Source organism: Hyla sarda, chromosome 9, assembly GCF_029499605.1.
Source record: "Hyla sarda isolate aHylSar1 chromosome 9, aHylSar1.hap1, whole genome shotgun sequence".
NCBI lineage: Eukaryota > Metazoa > Chordata > Amphibia > Anura > Hylidae > Hyla > Hyla sarda.
In genome coordinates this window covers 125728836-125748191 of record NC_079197.1, presented here as the reverse complement: position 1 = coordinate 125748191, position 19356 = coordinate 125728836, and the positions used below count along the sequence as shown (strand labels likewise).

The following is a 19356-nucleotide window of genomic DNA, read 5'->3' as shown; positions in this document are numbered from 1 at the left end:
CTCCTGCAGCCCCCCGAGTCATCAGCTCTCCGGAGCTAAGTTTGCTCCGTGGCTGATGACAGGGGCCGGTTGTTCGTGTCGCCATGGCTCCGCCCCTCGTGATGTCGCGCCTCGACCCTTAATGCAAGTCTATGGGAGGGGGTGTGGCAACGTTCACGCATTCTTCCATAGACTTGCATTAAGGGGGGCCATAACATCACGAACCTACGGTCCCTGTATCGTGAGTCATCAGCCATGGAGCAAACGTAGCTCTGGAGAGCTGATGACTCAGGGGGGCTACAGGAGAGTTTGCGGGGGTCCCCAGCAGCGGAACCCCTGCGATCAGACATCTTGTCCCCTATCCTTGGATAGGGGATAAGATGTCTAGGGGCGGAGTACCCCTTTAAACATTCTGACCTCATTTTTCTAGTAATCAGTAATATATTTCCTAGTGCATAGTAGCTGGGGCCCCTGATACACCAACTAGAGTCGCAATAAGTAAAGCTGACAAGTAAAGCTGACAGATGAAGTTGTTTTGCTCATGTCTTCAGGTCTCTGATGTATGGATGTGTCAAGCTAATGAAAGTGACAGGAACATTAGACGGGGACTTTTTCTTCACAGACTGCCTATTTTTTGGAGCCTTCATTTCTGCAACTGATCCAGGTAAACCCATGTGCTAAATATACAACTCTCCAAAGAATATTGCTCCGGAAATACTTAGTCCTTAGATCACTTACAATTAAACAAGAGTTAGCCTGCAATACATACAATGTCTCCCTGATACTCTGAAGCGGGCATGCATCACATTAAAGCAGTCGATGGCAGTGCAAACATATCCAGCAAAGAAGGATGGAACAATCACCTAGGTTATCTTCAGGAACTTCCGTTTTCTTTCTTTATAGAAAATGTAAAAACATACAAGGAGGCGTGTAGGGAAGCAGGGATACAGGTGAGGCGGGGGACAAACAAGGGCAGGGTACAATTGTTTCATGCCAGACAACCTTGGTTAGTGCTCAATATACTGTGCACAGTGTATGTGGTGCAGTCCCATGGTCAGTTCTTGCATTGCACTAACCACCAAATTATAAGTACATAATAGGGAAATATTAAATAATTTCTTGCGGTGAGTGCGGATATATTTCTTTCAGTTCTTGCTACATTGTACATTGATTCCTTGTTATATATTATATCCTAGCACCTCCATCGACTCAAATACTGGATAGGAGGACTGTTCGAATAGCTACTATTACTCCACACCTGATTGCTACTACTACATTGCCAGATTGAGCAGATTGAAATTCACAACCTTTATATGTTTTTAATGTGAAAAAATGTCCACTAGGTGGCTCTGTTCTGTTCCCTGCACAAGTCAAACAGTTAGTTTGGTCTCCACCCGGACTTGCAGAAGTCCAAACTCAGGAAGTTGGTGTGGGGCATGGCGAGGCACAGCTCTCACAAGTATCAGTGATGTTGCCCCTGCTGGGGAACGCCCATTTTCTCCTGCCCAAAGCTCACACAATGGCCCTCATTTACTATTGCAAACCTGACATGTTTTGTCTGGTTGTACGCCAGATTCTGGTGCATTGCGCCAGAAATTCTGTCTGCGCCAGAATTTGTGCCAGAATTGAAAAAACCTGACTAACTCTCCATTTTGCTAAGAAAACCCGAAAAAGGGATGTGGCTGCCGGGGAAAGGGGGCGTGGTCACATTAAAAGGGGCGTGTTCCCGACATTTTCACAAAATCCCAACATATTTACTAAGGTTTCCACATAAAATGTGGTAGATTTGAGCTGAGGAAAACCCTACAGATCAGAGCATGTGTAAAAAAAGCAAAGTGTAGGGAAAGTGGAAAATGTAGGGAAACCTTAGTAAATACCGTGGAAAATAAATTGTAGGGAATTAAAACCCACAAAGAAACCTACACAACACTCTTAGTAAATGAGGGCCAATGTGAGCAAGGGGAAAGGTAAGATACAGAGCTTTTTTAAGCTCGGAAATTATTTTTTAAGGGCAGGAGGGGTGTTAGGAGTAGTTAGGGAATATATTATGAGTTAGTATACAAAATATGGTTTGATGACAGGTACTCTTTAAGCGTGCACGATGTCAAAATGTCACTCATTTAGCTGTTTGTACACACAGACACCTTAATGCAATTTTGTGTAAAAAGAAAAAAAAATCCATGAAAAAAATAGCAAACATAGTAAATAATCACATAAAGTGCAGCCATTTAAAGCGTTGCTATACAATTTGTTTTTGGAGTTGACTGTTAAAAAAAAATTAGACCCTAAGTGAGTTTGCACTGTAGACATTAACCTGTTCACAATTCTTTGTGGTTCTAACCTAGCACCATAAAGGAACATTTTTACGGGCATCTGGGGGAACGGGAGTAGGCGGCATACTCCCAATGATGCACATAACGATGTAAACCGCTAATACATTTTTTGTCAAGCATGCGGGACTGGAAAAAGGAGGGGTTTACTTCTGCAGGTGTGTGTATGTGTATATATAATGAATGATATAGTTCAGGATAACCTGTTAGGGTTTAATGGATGTGTCACTTGGGCAGGTTATACACTTGGTAACTCTTGCACAACGCAGGAACTGTAAGCACAGCATCGGTGTCTTGGAAATCTGCCTTAAAGGGGAACTCAGTTTTGAAAAAAATGTTTTCAAATCAACTGGTGCCAGAAAGATAAACATATTTGTAAATAACTTCCATTTAAAAATCTTAATCCTTCCAGTACTTATCAGCAGCTGTATACTACAGATAAACTTCAGAGAAATTAGTGAAGTTCTTTTCTGTCTGAACACAGTGCTCTCTGCTGACACCTCTGTCCATTCTAGGAACTGTCTAGAGGAGGAGAGGTTTTCTATGGGGATATGATTCTAATCTGGACAGTTCCTGACCTGGGCAGAGGTGTCAGCAGAGAGCACTGTTGTCAGACTGAAAAGAACTTCACAAATTTCGCTCTAGTATATCTGGAGCATACAGCAGCTGATAAGTACTAGAAGGGTTCATATTTTTTAAATCAGATAATTTTTATTTAACTTTTTTAAACACAAAAATAGAGTAACAGACATACAAACAACCCACCACCCACCTCGTCAACACCCTCAACCCCCAAACATACAATCCATCTCAACCCCACAAACCTAAATTACCAACAGAGAAAATGGTAATCAAAGCATATAAATAAGGAAAGGGGATGTGCAGGACATGTCCTCCAAGGAGTAGGCAGAAGGGTTAATATTTTTAAATATAAATAATTTACAAATCTGTTTAACTTTCTGGCACCAGTTGATTTAAGAACATTTGTTTTCCACTTGTTACCACTGGAGTTCCCCTTTAAACTGTGTGCCCTGGACTCTGCATGGATAAACTGGCAACCACAGAGCATATCCCTAAACTCGCTGACTTGCTGTTTCTATGTAAAGTCTGAGGTTTGCCTGAGGCATCAGCCTTTAATTTCTATCTGGCTCCTTCTTCCTTACTTATGAAAGGCCTTTTATTCTTCCATCTTTTTTTTCTTTGTGATAATTATAAGTTATATAAGGTCATGCTTTTTGTCCTTTTTCGTATTCTACACACTTATGGTGGCTTATTGCAAACATGTTCATATTTTTGCTCAGTTGACTTACAGAAAATGTATTTTTTTTTATCTTTTAGTGACTGTTCTGGCAATATTTCATGAGTTGCAAGTTGATGTCGAACTGTATGCTCTTCTCTTTGGTGAAAGTGTCCTAAATGATGCCGTGGCCATAGTCCTTTCATCGTAAGTCCTGCTTCCTTCTGGGGTCAATTGGTTTCTGGCACAGAATGTTTTCCCCCAAATCATCTTATGACAGTCAGACTTATCATAAAACTGTAAATCTGTAGAGTCTGGCAACATAGAGTCCACTATTATCACATGCAGGGCAAAGGTTACTGGGCATGTTCAAGTCATTTTCTGTACAAATTAATGGGATTTCCAAAAACAACTTGGTGCACATAGATTTTGTGAATTTCATTAGCTTCTATATACAGTCATGGCCGTAAATATTGGCACCCATGAAAGTTTTCTAATAAATGAAGTATTTCTCACAGAAAAGGATTGCAGTAACACATGTTTTGCTATACACATGTTTATTCCCTTTGTGTGTATTGGAACTAAACCAAAAAGCAAATTGGACATAATGTCACACTTGTCAAAATTGTGAAAAAATAAGATTGTTTCAAGCATGTGATGCTCCTTTAAACTCACCTGGGGCAAGTAACAGGTGTGGGCAATATAAAAAAAAATCACACCTGAAAGCAAATAAAAAGGAGAGAAGTTCACTTAGTCTTTGCATTGTGTGTCTGTGTGTGCCACACTAAGCATGGACTACAGAAAGAGGAGAAGAGAACTGTCTGAGGACCTGAGAACCAAAATTGTGGAAAAATATCAACAATCTCAAGGTGACAAGTCCATCTTTAGAAATCTAGACTTTGTCCACAGTGCTCAACATTATCAAGAAGTTTGCAACCCATGGCACTGTAACTAATCTCCCTGGGCGAGGAGGAAAGAGAAGAATTGATGAAAGGTGTCAATGCAGGATAGTCCGAATGGTGGATAAGCAGCCCCAAACAAGTTCCAAAGATATTCAAGCTGTCCTGCAGGCTCAGGGAGCAGCAGTTTCAGCGCAAACTATCCGTCGACATTTAAACAAAAATAAACGCTATGGCAGGAGACCCAGGAGGACCCTACTGCTGACACAGACATAAAAAAGCAAGACTACATTTTGCCAAAATGAACTTGAGTAAGCCAACATCCTTCTGGGAAAACGTCTTGTGGACAGATGAGACCAAGATAAAGCTTTTTGGTAAGGCACATCATTCTACTGTGCTGTGTCTAAGGCGCCTTCCAATAAGAGAGACCTGGAGCAGTTTGCAAAGGAAGAGTGGTCCAACATTCTGGCTGAGAGGTGTAAGAAGCTTATTGATTGTTATAGGAAGCGACTGATTTCAGCTATTTTTTCCAAGGGGTGTGCAACCAAATATTAAGTTAAGGGTGCCAATAATTTTGTCCAGCCCATTTTTGGAGTTTGGGGTGACATTATGTCCAATTTGCTTTTCTTCCTTCCTTTTTTTGTTTAATTCCAATACACACAAAGGGAATAAACATGTATATAGCAAAACATGTGTTACTGCAATCCTTTTCTGTGAGAAATACTTCATTTTCTAGAAAAATTTCAGGGGTGCCAACATTTATGGCCATGACTGTACAGAGTCATTGTATATGTCAGAAAAGTGGGCCACTTAAAATGGCCCACTTCAAAAGGTTTGATTGGTCAGACCCCTACTATTCACTAGAATGATAAGGAAGATACAGCACCTAGCTTAAACTTCATTCAAAAAATTGCATACTTATTTCCCATGCTGCCACTGTCACAGTGATGGTCTCTGCTGCGCTGTGGTGTTGTTGGCACATAGAGGTGGAACACCACCCATCACTGAGTGGGCAGGTTCTTGTGCTAAAACGGACACAAGGAAGTTAAGCACAGTGGTGACTGCTACTGTGACAGTGGTGGTGGGAGCAAGGAAGGTAAATATGTTTTATTTTTTTATTTTTATTTTACAGACAGAGCTATAATCTTAGTTAAAAAAAATAAAAGTAAAAAAAATAAAATCCTCTGGAATACTCCTTTTTAATATTATTATTATTTTTTTTTTCTTCCCATTCAGATCAATTGTTGCCTATCAGCCAGCCGGAGACAACAGCCATACGTTTGATATTGCTGCTATGTTTAAATCAGTGGGAATGTTTTTGGGTGTTTTCAGTGGATCATTTGCTATGGGTGCAGCCACTGGAGTGCTCACTGCATTAATATCCTTATCTGTTTAGGGTAACTCATTCATTACGAGGGGTGTGAATCGGCAAGAATTTGGCGATACGATACGTATCGCGATACACGTATGACGATACGATACATCGCGATATATCCCGATTCTGTTTACGGGAAGATATATCGCGATATATCCCGATTCTGTCTCAAAAACAATGTCTTTTACACTTTTATTAAAACTTTTTTTTTTTTTTTTATACACTTTTTTACACTTTTAGGAGGATTTATTAGATTCCTCAGACAGATGAATAGCGTTCTACTGAACTCTTTGATCTGCGATCCATTGATAGAGCCTAGTCAAGCCAGGCTCTATCAATGACAGAGTGGGACAGCAGGAAGCAGAGGTAAGCCCTCCGGCTACCTCCACAGTGGATCACCCCCCTGCGATCGCGCTGCGGGGGGGCCGATCCACCCCACTAGCCCACCAGGGAGCATTCACAGATCCCTTTAGACGCTGCTGTCAGCTTTGACAGCGGTGATCTAAATGGTTAATAGCCAGCTGCAGCGATCGCCGCATGCTGGCTATTAACGGCGGCCCCCGGCTACTGAGAACAGCCGGAGGCTGCAGAGTATGGAGCGGGCAGAAGTCCGGAGCCCGCTCCATACAGACTGCTGAGCGCCTCATGCTGGATATTAGCGGCGGTGATGCATCAGCCGGGGGACCGCAGAGTATGGAGCGGGCACGAGTTGGGAGCCCGCTCCATACACCCAGAGCAACGCCGCGTCAGATCCGGCCCTGCTGGCACGAGCCGGAAAAATTCACCTGCCCGGTGCGATTCAGTATCGCCAAATTAAAAATCACGATAATCGCGCAAATCTCACCAGAGACCCGATCAGCCCGGAATTGGAGAAAATCGCATGTCTGAATTGACATGCAAATTTCTCCGATCTCCGACATGGGGGGGGTCTCAGGACCCCCCTGGGCGATGTGCCGGGATGCCTGCTGAATGATTTCAGCAGGCATCCCTATCCGGTCCCCAACCTGCTAGCGGCGGGGACCGGAATTCCCACGGGCGTATGGATACGCCCTCAGTCCTTAAGGACTCGGGATGCAGGGAGTATGTATACCCCCTGTGTCCTGAACAGGTTAATCTTCAGATTATACCAGTGTTTCCCAACCAGGGTGCCTCCAGCTGTTGTGGAACTACAACTCCCAGGGCCTACTGTTAGTTGTAGTTTCGCAACAGCTGGAGGCACCCTTGTTGGGAAACACTGGGTTATACTGTATTTTAAGTACTAATACACCTTATATCCTGTACACTCTTTTTACTTACTATGTCTGCTGTGTATTGTAAGTAATACAAGGGGCCTAAAAATGTTCCTTAACCATTTTTTCACGTCACAAAATTCACCAAGCTGCGGGAGTTCCCTCTGCTGGAGACTGGCTTGTTTTTTCTGATGTCGTGGAGCACATTTCTTCTTGCTGAAGCATGCGGTTACACAGGTTTGTTGTCTGATTTATATAATGGCAAAGTTACTTCATCCAATGATTCATTGTATCTGCAGCATAAATATCAGATCTGATTTGCTTTGATCGAAGCCCTTAAAACTTTTCCTTAGAAAACTTTGTGTCCCTTTTTAAAAACAAATAACTTTAAACGTGAGACATGTCAAACGTTTCGATCGGTCATGGTAGCATGCTCCACTCCTTGACTCACAGCAATCTCCATTTACCTTTAGTAGGCAGCCCTGTAGAGTCATAACGGGGCCATCTGGTGAAGATAAAAGGAGATTTTGCGAATCGATGGAGGTCTCGGCACTGAGACTCGACAAATCAAGACTTATGACATTTTTCTGTGACGTGTTAAAAGTATTTTTTTTTTTTTTTTTTTTAAAGGGCAGGTAAACTTTAAGAGTAGAGTCACACACAGCACATACAGTCATGGCCGTAAATGTTGGCACCCCTGAAATTTTTCAAGACAATGAAGTATTTCTCACAGAAAAGGATTGCAGTAACACATGTTTTGCTATACAAATGTTTATTCCCTTTGTGTGTATTGGAACTAAACCAAAAAAAGGGAGGAAACCAAGCAAATTGGACATAATGTCACATCAAACTCCAAAAATAGGCTGGACAAAATTATTGGCACCCTTAACTTAATATTTGGTTGCACACCCTTTGGAAAAATAACTGAAATCAGTCACTTCCTATAACCATCAATAAGCTTCTTACACCTCTCAGCCGGAATGTTGGACCACTCTTCCTTTGCAAACTGCTCCAGGTCTCTCTTATTGGAAGGGTGCCTTTTCCCAACAGTAATTTTAACCCCTTCAGGACGGAGCCCATTTTGGCCTTAAGGACCGGAGCGTTTTTTGCACATCTGACCACTGTCACTTTAAACATTAATAACTCTGGAATGCTTTTACTTATCATTCTGATTCCGAGATTGTTTTTTCGTGACATATTCTTCTTTAACATAGTGGTAAATTTTTGTCGATACTTGCATCTTTTCTTGGTGAAAAATCCATAAATTTGATGAAAAATTTGAAAATGTTGCATTTTTCTAACTTTGAAGCTTTCTGCTTGTAAGGAAAATGGATATTACGAATACATTTTTTTTTTTGGTTCACGTATACAATGTGTCTACTTTACATTTGCATCATAAAATTGACGAGTTTTTACTTTTGGAAGACATCAGAGGGCTTCAACGGTCAGCAGCAATTTTCCGATTTTTCACACAATTTTCAAACTCTATATTTTTCAGGGACCAGTTCAGGTTTGAAGTGGATTTGAAGGGTCTTCATATTAGAAATACCCCATAAATGACCCCATTATAAAAACTACACCCCCCCCCAAAGAATTCAAAATGACATTCAGTCAGCGTTTTAACCCTTTAGGTGTTTCACAGGAATAGCAGCAAAGTGAAGGAGAAAATTCACAATCTTCATTTTTTACACTCACATGTTCTTGTAGACCCAATTTTTGAATTTTTACAAGGGGTAAAAGGAGAAAATTTTTACTTGTATTTGTAGCCCAATTTCTTTTGAGTAAGCACATACCTCATATGTCTATGTAAAGTGTTCGGCGGGCGCAGTAGAGGGCTCAGAAGGGAAGAGCGACAAGGGGATTTTGGAGAGTACGTTTTTCTGAAATGGTTTTTGGGGGGCATGTTGCATTTAGGAAGCCCTTATGGTGCCAGAACAGCAAAAAAAAAACACATGGCATACCATTTTGGAAACTAGACCCCTCGGGGAATGTAACATGGGATAAAGTGAGCCTTTATATCCCACAGGTGTTTCACGACTTTTGCAAATGTAAAAAAAATTAAATAATTTTTACCTAAAATGCTTGTTTTCCCAAAAAGTTTACATTTTTAAAAAGGGTAATAGCAGAAAATACCCCTAAAAATTTGAAGCCCAATTTCTCCCGATTCAGAAAACATGCCATATGGGGGTGAAAAGTGCTCTGCTGGCGCACTACAGGTCTCAGAAGAGAAGGAGTCACATTTGGCTTTTTGAAAGCAAATTTTGCTCTGGGGGCATGCCGCATATAGGAAGCCCCTATGGTGCAAGGACAGCAAAAAAAAAACCCACATGGCATACCATTTTGGAAACTAGACCCCTCGGGGAACATAACAAGGGGTTAAGTGAACCTTTATACCCCACAGGTGTTTCACGACTTTTGCATATGTAAAAAAAAAATTATTTTTTTTTACCTAAAATGCTTGTTTTCCCAAAAATTTTACATTTTTAAAAAGGGTAAAAGCAGAAAATACCCCCCCAAAATTTGTAACACATTTCTCCCGAGCCTTGAAATTCGACAGGGCTCCAAAGTGAGAGCGCCATGCGCATTTGAGGCCTAAATTAGGGACTTGCATAGGGGTGGACATAGGGGAATTCTACGCCAGTGATTCCCAAACAGGGTGCCTCCAGCTGTTGCAAAACTCCCAGCATGCCTGGACAGTCAACGGCTGTCCGACAATACTGGGAGTTGTTGTTTTGCAACAGCTGGAGGCTCCGTTTTGGAAACAGTGGCGTACCAGACGCTTTCATTTTTATTGGGGAGGGGGGCTGTGTAGGGGTATGTGTATATGTAGTGTTTTTTACTTTTTATTTTATTGTGTGTTAGTGTAGTGTAGTGTTTTAGGGTACAGTCGCACGGGCGGGGGTTCACAGTAGTTTCTCACTGGCAGTTTGAGCTGCGGCAGAAAATTTGCCGCAGCTCAAACTTGCAGCCAGATACTTGCTGTAAACCTCCGCCCATGTGAGTGTACCCTGTACGTTCACATTGGGGAGGGGGGAACATCCAGCTGTTGCAAAACTACAACTCCCAGCATGCGCTGACAGATTGTACATGCTGAGAGTTTTAGTTTTGCAACAGCTGTTGGCACACTGGTTATGTATCACTGAGTTTGTGACCTAACTCAGTGTTTCACAACCAGTGTGCCTCCAGCTGTTGCAAAACTACAACTCCCAGCATGTACGGTGCATGGTGTACATTGACTGCTGAGAGTTGGAGTTTGCAACAGCTGGAGGCACACCGGTCGTGAAACAGAGTTAGGTAAAAAAAAAAAAACAGTGTGCCTTCAGCTGTTGCAAAACTACAACTCTCAGCAGTCACCGACAGCCAACGGGCATGCTGGGAGTTGTAGTTATGCAACCAGCAGATGCACCACTACAACTCCCAGCATGCACTTTAGCTGTTTGTGCAAGCTGGGAGTTGTAGTTATACAACAGCTGAAGGTACACTTTTCCATAGAAAAAATGTGCCTCCAGCTGTTGCAAAACAATAAGTCCCAGCATGCCCATAAGGGAATGCTGGGAGTTGTGGTGGTCTGCCTCCTGCTGTTGCATAACTACAGCTCCCAGCATGCCCTTTTTGCATGCTGGGAGCTGTTGCTAAGCAACAGCAGGAGGCTGTCACTCACCTCCAACGATCCTCGCCGCACAGGTCAGTCCCTCGTCGTCGCCGCCGCTGCTCCTTTGGGCCCCGATCCCAACATTGACGCTGGGGATCGGGGTCCCCAGCACCCGGGGTGCACGTCCCGCACCCGCTCACGTCCTCCGGAAGAGGGTCGGAGCGGGTTGCGGGAGTGACACCCGCAGCAGGCGCCCTGATTGGTCGGCCAGTAATCCGGCCGACGAATCAGGGCGATCGTGAGGAGGCACCAGTGCCACCTCGCCCCTGCTGGCTCTGGCTGTTCGGGGCCGTCAGAGACGGCCCCGATCAGCCAGTGATTCCGGATCACCGGGTCACTGGAGACCCGATTGACCCGGAATCGCCGCAGATCGCTGGACTGAATTGTCCAGCGATCTGCGGCCATCGCCGACATGGGGGGGCATAATGACCCCCCTGGGCGATATGCCGGAATGCCTGCTAAACGATTTCAGCAGGCATCCGGCTCCGGTCCCCAACCGGCTAGCGGTGGGGACCGGAATTCCCATGGGCGTATGGATACGCCCTCGGTCCTTAAGGACTCGGAATGCAGGGCGTATCCATACGCCCTATGTCCTGAAGAGGTTAAAGGGGTATTCCAGGAAAAAACTTTTTTTTATTTTTTTTAATATCAACTGGCTCCAGAAAGTTAAACAGATTTTGTAAATTACTTCTATTAAAAAATCTTAATACTTCCAATAATTATTAGCTGCTGAAGTTGAGTTATTCTTTTCTGTCTGGAAACAGTGCTCTCTGCTGACATCTCTGCTTGTCTCGGGAACTGCACTGAGTAGAAGAGGTTTGCTATGGGGATTTGCTTCTACTTTGGACAGTTCCCAAGACAGGTGTCATCAGAGAGCACTTAAGATTAAGATTTTTTAATAGAAGCAATTTACAAATCTGTTTAACTTTCTTGAGCCAGTTGATATATATATATATATATATATATATATATATATATATATATATATATATATTAAAAAAAAAAGTTTTTCCTTGATAACCCCTTTTAGATCTCTCCACAGGTGTTCAATGGGATTTAGATCTGGACTCATTGCTGCCACTTCAGAACTCTCCAGATCTTTGTTGCCATCTATTTCTGGGGGCTTTTTGACGTATGTTTGGGGTCATTGTCCTGTTGGAAGACCCAAGATCTCGGACGCAAACCCAGCTTTCTTACACTGGGCTGTACAGTGCGACCCAAAGCCATTGGTTATCCTCAGATTTCATGATGCCTTGCACACATTCAAGGCACCCAGTGCTGGAGGCAGCAAAACAACCCCAAAACATAATTGAACCATATTTCACTGTAGGTACTGTGCTCTTTTCTTTGTAGGTCTCATTCCGTTTTCGGTGAACAATAGAATGATGTGCTTTACCAAAAAGCTCTATCTTGGTCTCATCTGTCCACGAAACGTTTTCCCAGAAGGATTTTAGCTTAAGTTCATTTTGGCAAAATGTAGTCTTGCTTTTTTATGTCTCTGTGTCAGCATTGGGGTCCTCCTGGGTCTCCTGCCATAGCGTTTTGTTTCATTTAAATGTTGACGGATAGTTTGCGCTGACACTGATGCTCCCTGAGCCTGCAGGACAGCTTGAATATATTTGGAACTTGTTTGGGGCTGCTTATCCACCATCTGGACTATCCTGCGTTGACGCCTTTCATCAATTTTTCTCTTCCATCCACGCTCAGGGAGAGTAGCTACAGTGCCATGGGTTGCAAACTTGATAATGTTGGGCACTGTGGATAAAGGCAAATCTAAATCTCTGGAGATGGACTTGTAACCTTGAGATTGTTTATATTGTTCCACAATATTTTGGTTTTCAAGTCCTCAGACATTTCTCTTCTCCTCTCTCTGTTGTCCATGCTTAGTGTGGCACACTCAGACACACAATTAAAAAATGAAGTGAACTTCTCTCCTTTTTATCTGCTTCCAGGTGTGGTTTTTATATTGCCCACACGTTACTTGCCCCAGGTGAGTTTAAAGGAGCATCACATGCTTGAATCAATCTTATTTTTCCACAATTTTGAAAGGGCGCCAATAATTTTGTCCAGCCCATTTTTGGAGTTTGGTGTGACATTATGTCCAATTTTTTTTTTTTTTTTTTCCTCCCTTTTTTTTTGGTTTAGTTCCAATAAACACAAAGGGAATAAACATGTGTATAGCAAAACATGTGTTACTGCAATCCTTTTCTGTGAGAAATACTTCATTTTGTAGAAAAATTTCAGGGGTGCCAACATTTACATCGTATTCATGCTTCTCAAAATCTGCTGCACAGTGGGAAATACGCAGAATATTCTCCTATCAGCACACACAGGGCTACCAAGCAGCCCTGTGTGTGCAGTGGGGTTTGGAGGTGGGGCCTGAACGCCAACATAACTGTGACGTGCAGGCAGGCCTCCAAACCTCACTGTGCACACAGGGCTGATAGGAGAATATGCAGCATATTTCCCTCTGAGAAATGAAAGAAGCAATCTGATTGGCTGCTATGGGCAACTCAGCAACTTTTCCTCTGGACAGGTTTTGATAAATCTCCCCTATAGTCCGTAAGGTTGAAAAAAGCTCAGAATCCATTAAGTTCAACCTATAACCATATTTTGTCCCTAGTAATTTTACACAGTTGGGTTTTTGAACTAAAGAACATATGACAAAGGTTTGGTAAATGAAGAAGCTCTCTTCTTCCCTACTAGCTTACTTTCCAATCTTTTTATTGGTCTTTGCTTGCTAGGGTAAACAATTTTCTACTGGTTCATGCTTTAGACATAATGTAAAACATGATTACCTTTCAGGGGTTGTGGCAGTGCTGTTTTGTGGCATCACTCAGGCGCATTACACCTACAACAATCTCTCCATAGAGTCCCAAGTTCGTACAAAGCAGGTATTTCGTCATTCTTTTTTGTCATTGAAAATCTATTTTTGTATAAGTTGATTAGATGAACCAGCAGGTCATGATATTCATCAATACAGTTAAAACACTTTGTTAAAAAGTAGCCCTTAGGTTACTACATTATATCCCAGGTATATGCCATCATCCAGTCACAGACGGAATGCTGACTTATACCATGATGCACTGCAGCAGGCCAGTTCACTTTAATGGCTTAAATGCAGTCAGCAAGTGATTACATTCAGGCCATTTCCTGCACATATACATTTATTTAGCTGAATTCCGTAAAGTTGCCTACCGCTCCATTAAAGGGGTACTCCGGCCCTAAGACATCTTATCCCCTATCCAAAGGGGATCGCTCCGTGTCTGAAGACTCACGACCCCGGGGCTGGAGTATTGTGATGTCACGACTCCGTCCCCTTGTGATGTCATACCCCCTCCCATAGACTTGCATTGAGGGGGGCGGGGTCGTGACATCACGATACTCCGGCCCCGGGGTCGTGAGCCTTCAGACACGGAGCGATCATCGCTTTGTGCAGCTGAGACAGGTGGGTGCTGCATGAGAGCTTGTGGGGGTCCCCAGCGGCGGGGCCCCTTCTATCAGACATCTTATCCTCTATCCTTTGGATAGGGGATAAGATGTCTTAGGGCCGGACTACCCCTTTAAGTCAAGCTAAATTTATGTATATGTGTGGGAAGTGGCTTGAACAGTGTCCGCTCCAAGACCCGATGCAGTGCACCGCAGTATCTGTCGGCATCCCTATTTTGACAGGATGCGGGCGTATACCTTTGCGAGCTCTTTCTCCTAAGCACCTCTACTGCACTTGCCGTAGTTGTCCCATCTATTTCTCACATATCAATAGGCATTAGGGACCTTCTATCAGTCTATAGACACTATGGCTGACATTTATCATTGTCTTTAGACCGTTTTTTTTGTGTCTAGAAAAGGTGAAAAAAAAGAGTGCAAGCAGGGTTTATTTGCGCCTTTTTGTTTTATAAATTTCTGCTGACTTTGAGTTGCAATCCACTGATTTTGGCAATATACATGATATGGAAGGGATTTATGAACTGTGCCTTTTTGTGAAAAGGCGCAGAAATGGCGCAAAGCCACTGAAAAGTCTCTAAAACTACACCAGCCCAGACTTAGCTTTAGGTTTTTGGTGTATGTGAAGAGAGAAATTTCCAAAAATGTGACCTGCACAAAAATTATCAAATACCCTGTGACCATTTAATACATTTGGTGCTCCTACACATTACCAGCACACAAAAAAAGGAAGAAAAATGCTCCACTTACACCTACAATGATAAATGCTTCACTTACACCTACAATGATAAATGCTTCACTTACACCTACAATGATAAATGCTTCACTTACACCTACAATGATAAATGCTTCACTTACACCTACAATGATAAATGCTTCACTTACACCTACAATGATAAATGCTTCACTTACACCTACAATGATAAATGCTTCACTTACACCTACAATGATAAATGCTTCACTTACACCTACAATGATAAATGCTTCACTTACACCTACAATGATAAATGCTTCACTTACACCTACAATGATAAATGCTTCACTTACACCTACAATGATAAATGCTTCACTTACACCTACAATGATAAATGTCGGCCTATATTGTCAGCAGATAACACCCACATTATTCAGACCAACCATTTACATTATAATTTAAGGTTAGATTTAGCATAGTTAACTTTGATGACAGTCACAGGCTTATTCTGCATTAGTTCTGAATGTTTTCGCTAAACATTACATGAGGAAGATGTCGTTTTTGTACCACACGAATAACTTTCCTTTGTCTCTCCTCTCAGCTGTTTGAGCTTTTGAATTTTTTGGCAGAAAACTTCATTTTCTCCTACATGGGTCTTACACTCTTCACGTTCCAGAATCATGCCTTCAATCCCACATTTATAGTGGGAACTTTTGTATCCTTTGCTAAAATATTCATAAGGGTGATATACATAAAATGGGTTTTCCAGGATTTTATTATTGATGACCTGTCCTTAGAATAGGCCGTCAATATCGGACTTGGAAGCCCCTGCCGCACAGCTCATCGAAGGGGCCACAGCTCATGTGCAGGTGGTACACTGCCATACACTGGATAGCAGCTGCATCTAGTATTGCAGTTTATCCCATTACAGACAGTACCCAGTGTATGGTAAGGGGCATTGTATGAAATAAAGAGGCAACAGCGCTCACACTAGTGCTGCAATCCGTATTATCACGTAATTGACTGTGGTGTCGAGAATTGGACCTTTACTGATCAGATATAGATGGCTTATCCCAAGGGTAGACCTAAAATATCTTGAAAAACCCCTTTTATATTGGCTACCTCAACATAGACATTGGTGGCATATAGCTAATATGGGACTCTTTCCAGTCACTAGAAAGAATTTGCAGTGGTTCGACTGGTTTCTTTAAAGGGGTACTTCACTGCCCCAGCGTTCAGAACATTTTGTTCCGAACGCTGGGTGCGGGGATCGTGACTTCAAGGCCACGCCCCTAGTGATGTCACACCACACACCCTCAATGCAAGCCTATGGGAGGGGGCGTGGCGACTGCAGACGCCATGCCCCCTCCCATAGACTTGCATTGAGGGGGTGTGGTGGGACACCAAGAGGGGCGTGGCCTTGAAGTCATGACCCCCGCACCCAGCGTTCGGAACAAAATGTACCGAACGCTGGAGCAGTGAAGTACCCCTTTAAAGGCGACATAGGGTGGGTGTGACATCACGAGAAGCGTGGCCTTGAAGTCACGACCCCCGCACCCAGCGTGCGGAACAAAATGTTCTGAATGCTGGGGCAGTGAAGTACCCCTTTAAAGGCCACATAGTGAACCCTTTCTAGTAATTACTACTACATAAAAGTTTCAAACTAAGTATAAGATTATTGGTACTTAACAACTTAATGTACTTTCATAAAAGTTTTGCGGTGTCTTAGAGACATGTCAGAAGTTTTGATCTGTGGGGGTCTGGGTGTCGAGATTCCCACCGCCCAATCAGTAAAACAAAGTGGTGGAAGCACTAAGCTGAGCTCTGTCTCTCCTTGCTTTTTTAAATCAGCTCATAGACTTAAAGGGGCACTCCGGCAGAAATTATTAATTTTTCAAATCAACTGGTGCTAGAAAGTTAAAGGGGTATTCCAGGCAAAACCTTTTTTTATATATATCAACTGGCTCCGGAAAGTTAAACAGATTTGTAAATTACTTCTATTAAAAAATCTTAATCCTTCCAATAGTTATTAGCTAGTTATTAGACAGTTTTCTGTCTAACTGCTCAATGAGGATGTCACGTCCCGGGAGCTGTGCATGATGGGAGAATATCCCCATAGGAACTGCACAGCTCCCGGGAAGTGAGTCATCAGAGAGCAGTTAGACAGAAAACAGCAACTCAACTTCAGAAGCTAATAACTATTGGAAGGATTAAGATTTTTTAATAGAAGTAATTTACAAATCTGTTTAACTTTCCGGAGCCAGTTGATATATAAAAAAAAGTTTTGGCCTGGAATACCCCTTTTAAACAGATTTGTAAATTACTTCTATTTAAACATCGTAAGCCTTTCAGTACTTATCAGCTGCTGTATGCTCCAGAGGAAGTTGTATAGTTCTTTCCAGTCTGACCATATTTTTATATAGAAGTCATCAGGGGTCAAGTCCTGGAAGAAAAAGTGTCGGAACTCACCCAAGATTTCCACTCAAGGCCTGGTCCTGCAGGACTCTTGATAATGGGAACAGGGTTCCTGCAGTGGAAAAAGTGTGGGAACTTTGTTCCCATGAGTTCCTGCAGGACTTGAGCCCTGGAAGTCATTAAAAAATTTGTTTAACTTTCTGGCACCATTTGATTTGAAAACCTTTTGTTTTTCACCACATTTACCCTTTAACCCTGTCTTTAGAAGGCAAGGAGAGACATCCCTCATCTGATCGACACCCGGACCCCCTAAAGATAAAAACTTTTGGCATGTCTCTCTGACAACTCGAAAGTTTTCTGAAAGTAGTTACATTTTAACTTTTTTTTGTTTTTTGGAAAAGGTGGTTGACAAACAATCGCCACTTGAGATGAGTGAAGTTACAGTAATTTGATTCGTCACAAACTTCTCGGCTCGGTAGTTGCTGACTTTACCCTGTATAATTGAGTTCAGCTTTCAGGTGCTCCGGTGGCTGGAAAAGGTGGATAGAGTCCTAGGAGAGAGTCTCCAGCCCACCGGAGCACCTGAAAGCTGAACTAATTTATGAGGGATAAAGTCATCAACTGCCGAGCTGAGAAGTTCATGACGAATCAAATCACTGTAACTTCGCTCATCTCTAATCGCCACCATTTCTATCTTGGTGCAGACCAAACTCTTGAGTAGTTATAACCTGTGAAACTTTTGGAAACAAGAACAAGTTGAGGCTCGGTTAAAGGGGTACTCCGGTGAAAAACTTTTTTTTTTTTTTTTTTTTAAATCAACTGGTGCCATAAAGTTAAACAGATTTGTAAATTACTTCTATTAAAAAATCTTAATCCTTCCTGTACTTATTAGCTGCTGAATACTACAGTGGAAATTATTTTCCGTTTGAAACACAGAGCTCTCTGCTGACATCATGAGCATAGTGCTCTCTGCTGACATCTCTGTCCATTTTAGGAACTGTCCAGAGTAAAAGGAAATCCCCATAGCAAACATATGCTGCTCTAGACAGTTCCTAAAATGGACAGAGGTGTCAGCAGAGAGCACTGTGCTCATGATGTCAGCAGACAGCTCTGTGTTTCAAAAAGAAAATAATTTCCGCTGTAGTATTCAGCAGCTAATAAGTACAGGAAGGATTAAGATTTTTTTAATAGACGTAATTTACAAATCTATTTAACTTTCTGGCACCAGTTGATTTAAAAAAAAAAAATTTACATTTTTTTCACCGGAGTACCCCTTTAAGCATTTCCCAAAGGAAGTGTGTTGCTTATAACTTAGAAGACCACTTCTGTACTTAAAGGGGTTGTGTGCTGCCCTGCAGTTCGGAGCTCCGCTCACAGTGTCCGGAAGTTCATTACTCCGAATGCTGTGCGTCACGCCCGGCCCCTTCGTGACGTCTCGCCCGCCCCCTCGCGACGTCACGCCCGCCCCCTCTACCAAAGTCTGACTTTCGTTGAGGGGGCGGGCGAGACGTCACGAGGGGGCGGGCGTGACATCACGCCCGACGGCCGTGAACACGGAAGCCCGCGCACAGCGTTCGGAGTAATGAACTTCCGGACGCTGTGAGCGGAGCTCCAAACTGCAGGGGCAGCGGAGAACCCCTTTAAACATTATTGAGCCTAGTATATTTTAGACTCCTTTCCTTAATGTTAATCATACAGATTGCAGTCTTCCTTGGAAGAGCAGCTAATATTTATCCCCTTTCATTCTTGCTTAACCTGGGACGAAGAAACAAGATCAGCCCCAATTTTCAACACATGATGATGTTTGCAGGTATGGCGGCGGCTTATCCAGACGGGCAGTAAGGCCACATGAAAGTGTTAATCCTCTGTACCCTCTGCGGAGGCCCTCAATGTTTGGGTAATCCAGTGTTTCCTAACCAGGGTGCCTCCAGCTATTGCAAAACTACATTTTCCAGCATGCCCAGACAGCCTTTGGCTGTCTGGGCATGCTGGGAGTTGTAGTTTTGCAACAGCTGGAGGCACTCTGGTTGGACAACCCTGAGTTAATCTGTCTGTCCTGTTGAGTCAACAGGTGTAATGCAGTGGTTTGACATTGGACTCAT

General features: G+C 42.8%; 1 protein-coding gene across 2 annotated transcripts in view; it reads left to right on the top strand.

Annotated features, from left to right (window-relative positions):
• The window catches only part of SLC9A6 (solute carrier family 9 member A6), a 69100-nt gene that overhangs the window by 32357 nt on the left and 17387 nt on the right, over nt 1–19356 (top strand). For both annotated transcript variants that reach the window (XM_056539657.1, XM_056539658.1), the window contains exons 5-11: nt 531–643; nt 3648–3753; nt 5682–5823; nt 7181–7286; nt 13507–13595; nt 15441–15554; nt 18953–19064. In XM_056539657.1, coding sequence (XP_056395632.1) covers nt 531–643; nt 3648–3753; nt 5682–5823; nt 7181–7286; nt 13507–13595; nt 15441–15554; nt 18953–19064 — 782 coding nt within the window. The remainder of the gene's footprint in view (nt 1–530; nt 644–3647; nt 3754–5681; nt 5824–7180; nt 7287–13506; nt 13596–15440; nt 15555–18952; nt 19065–19356) is intronic.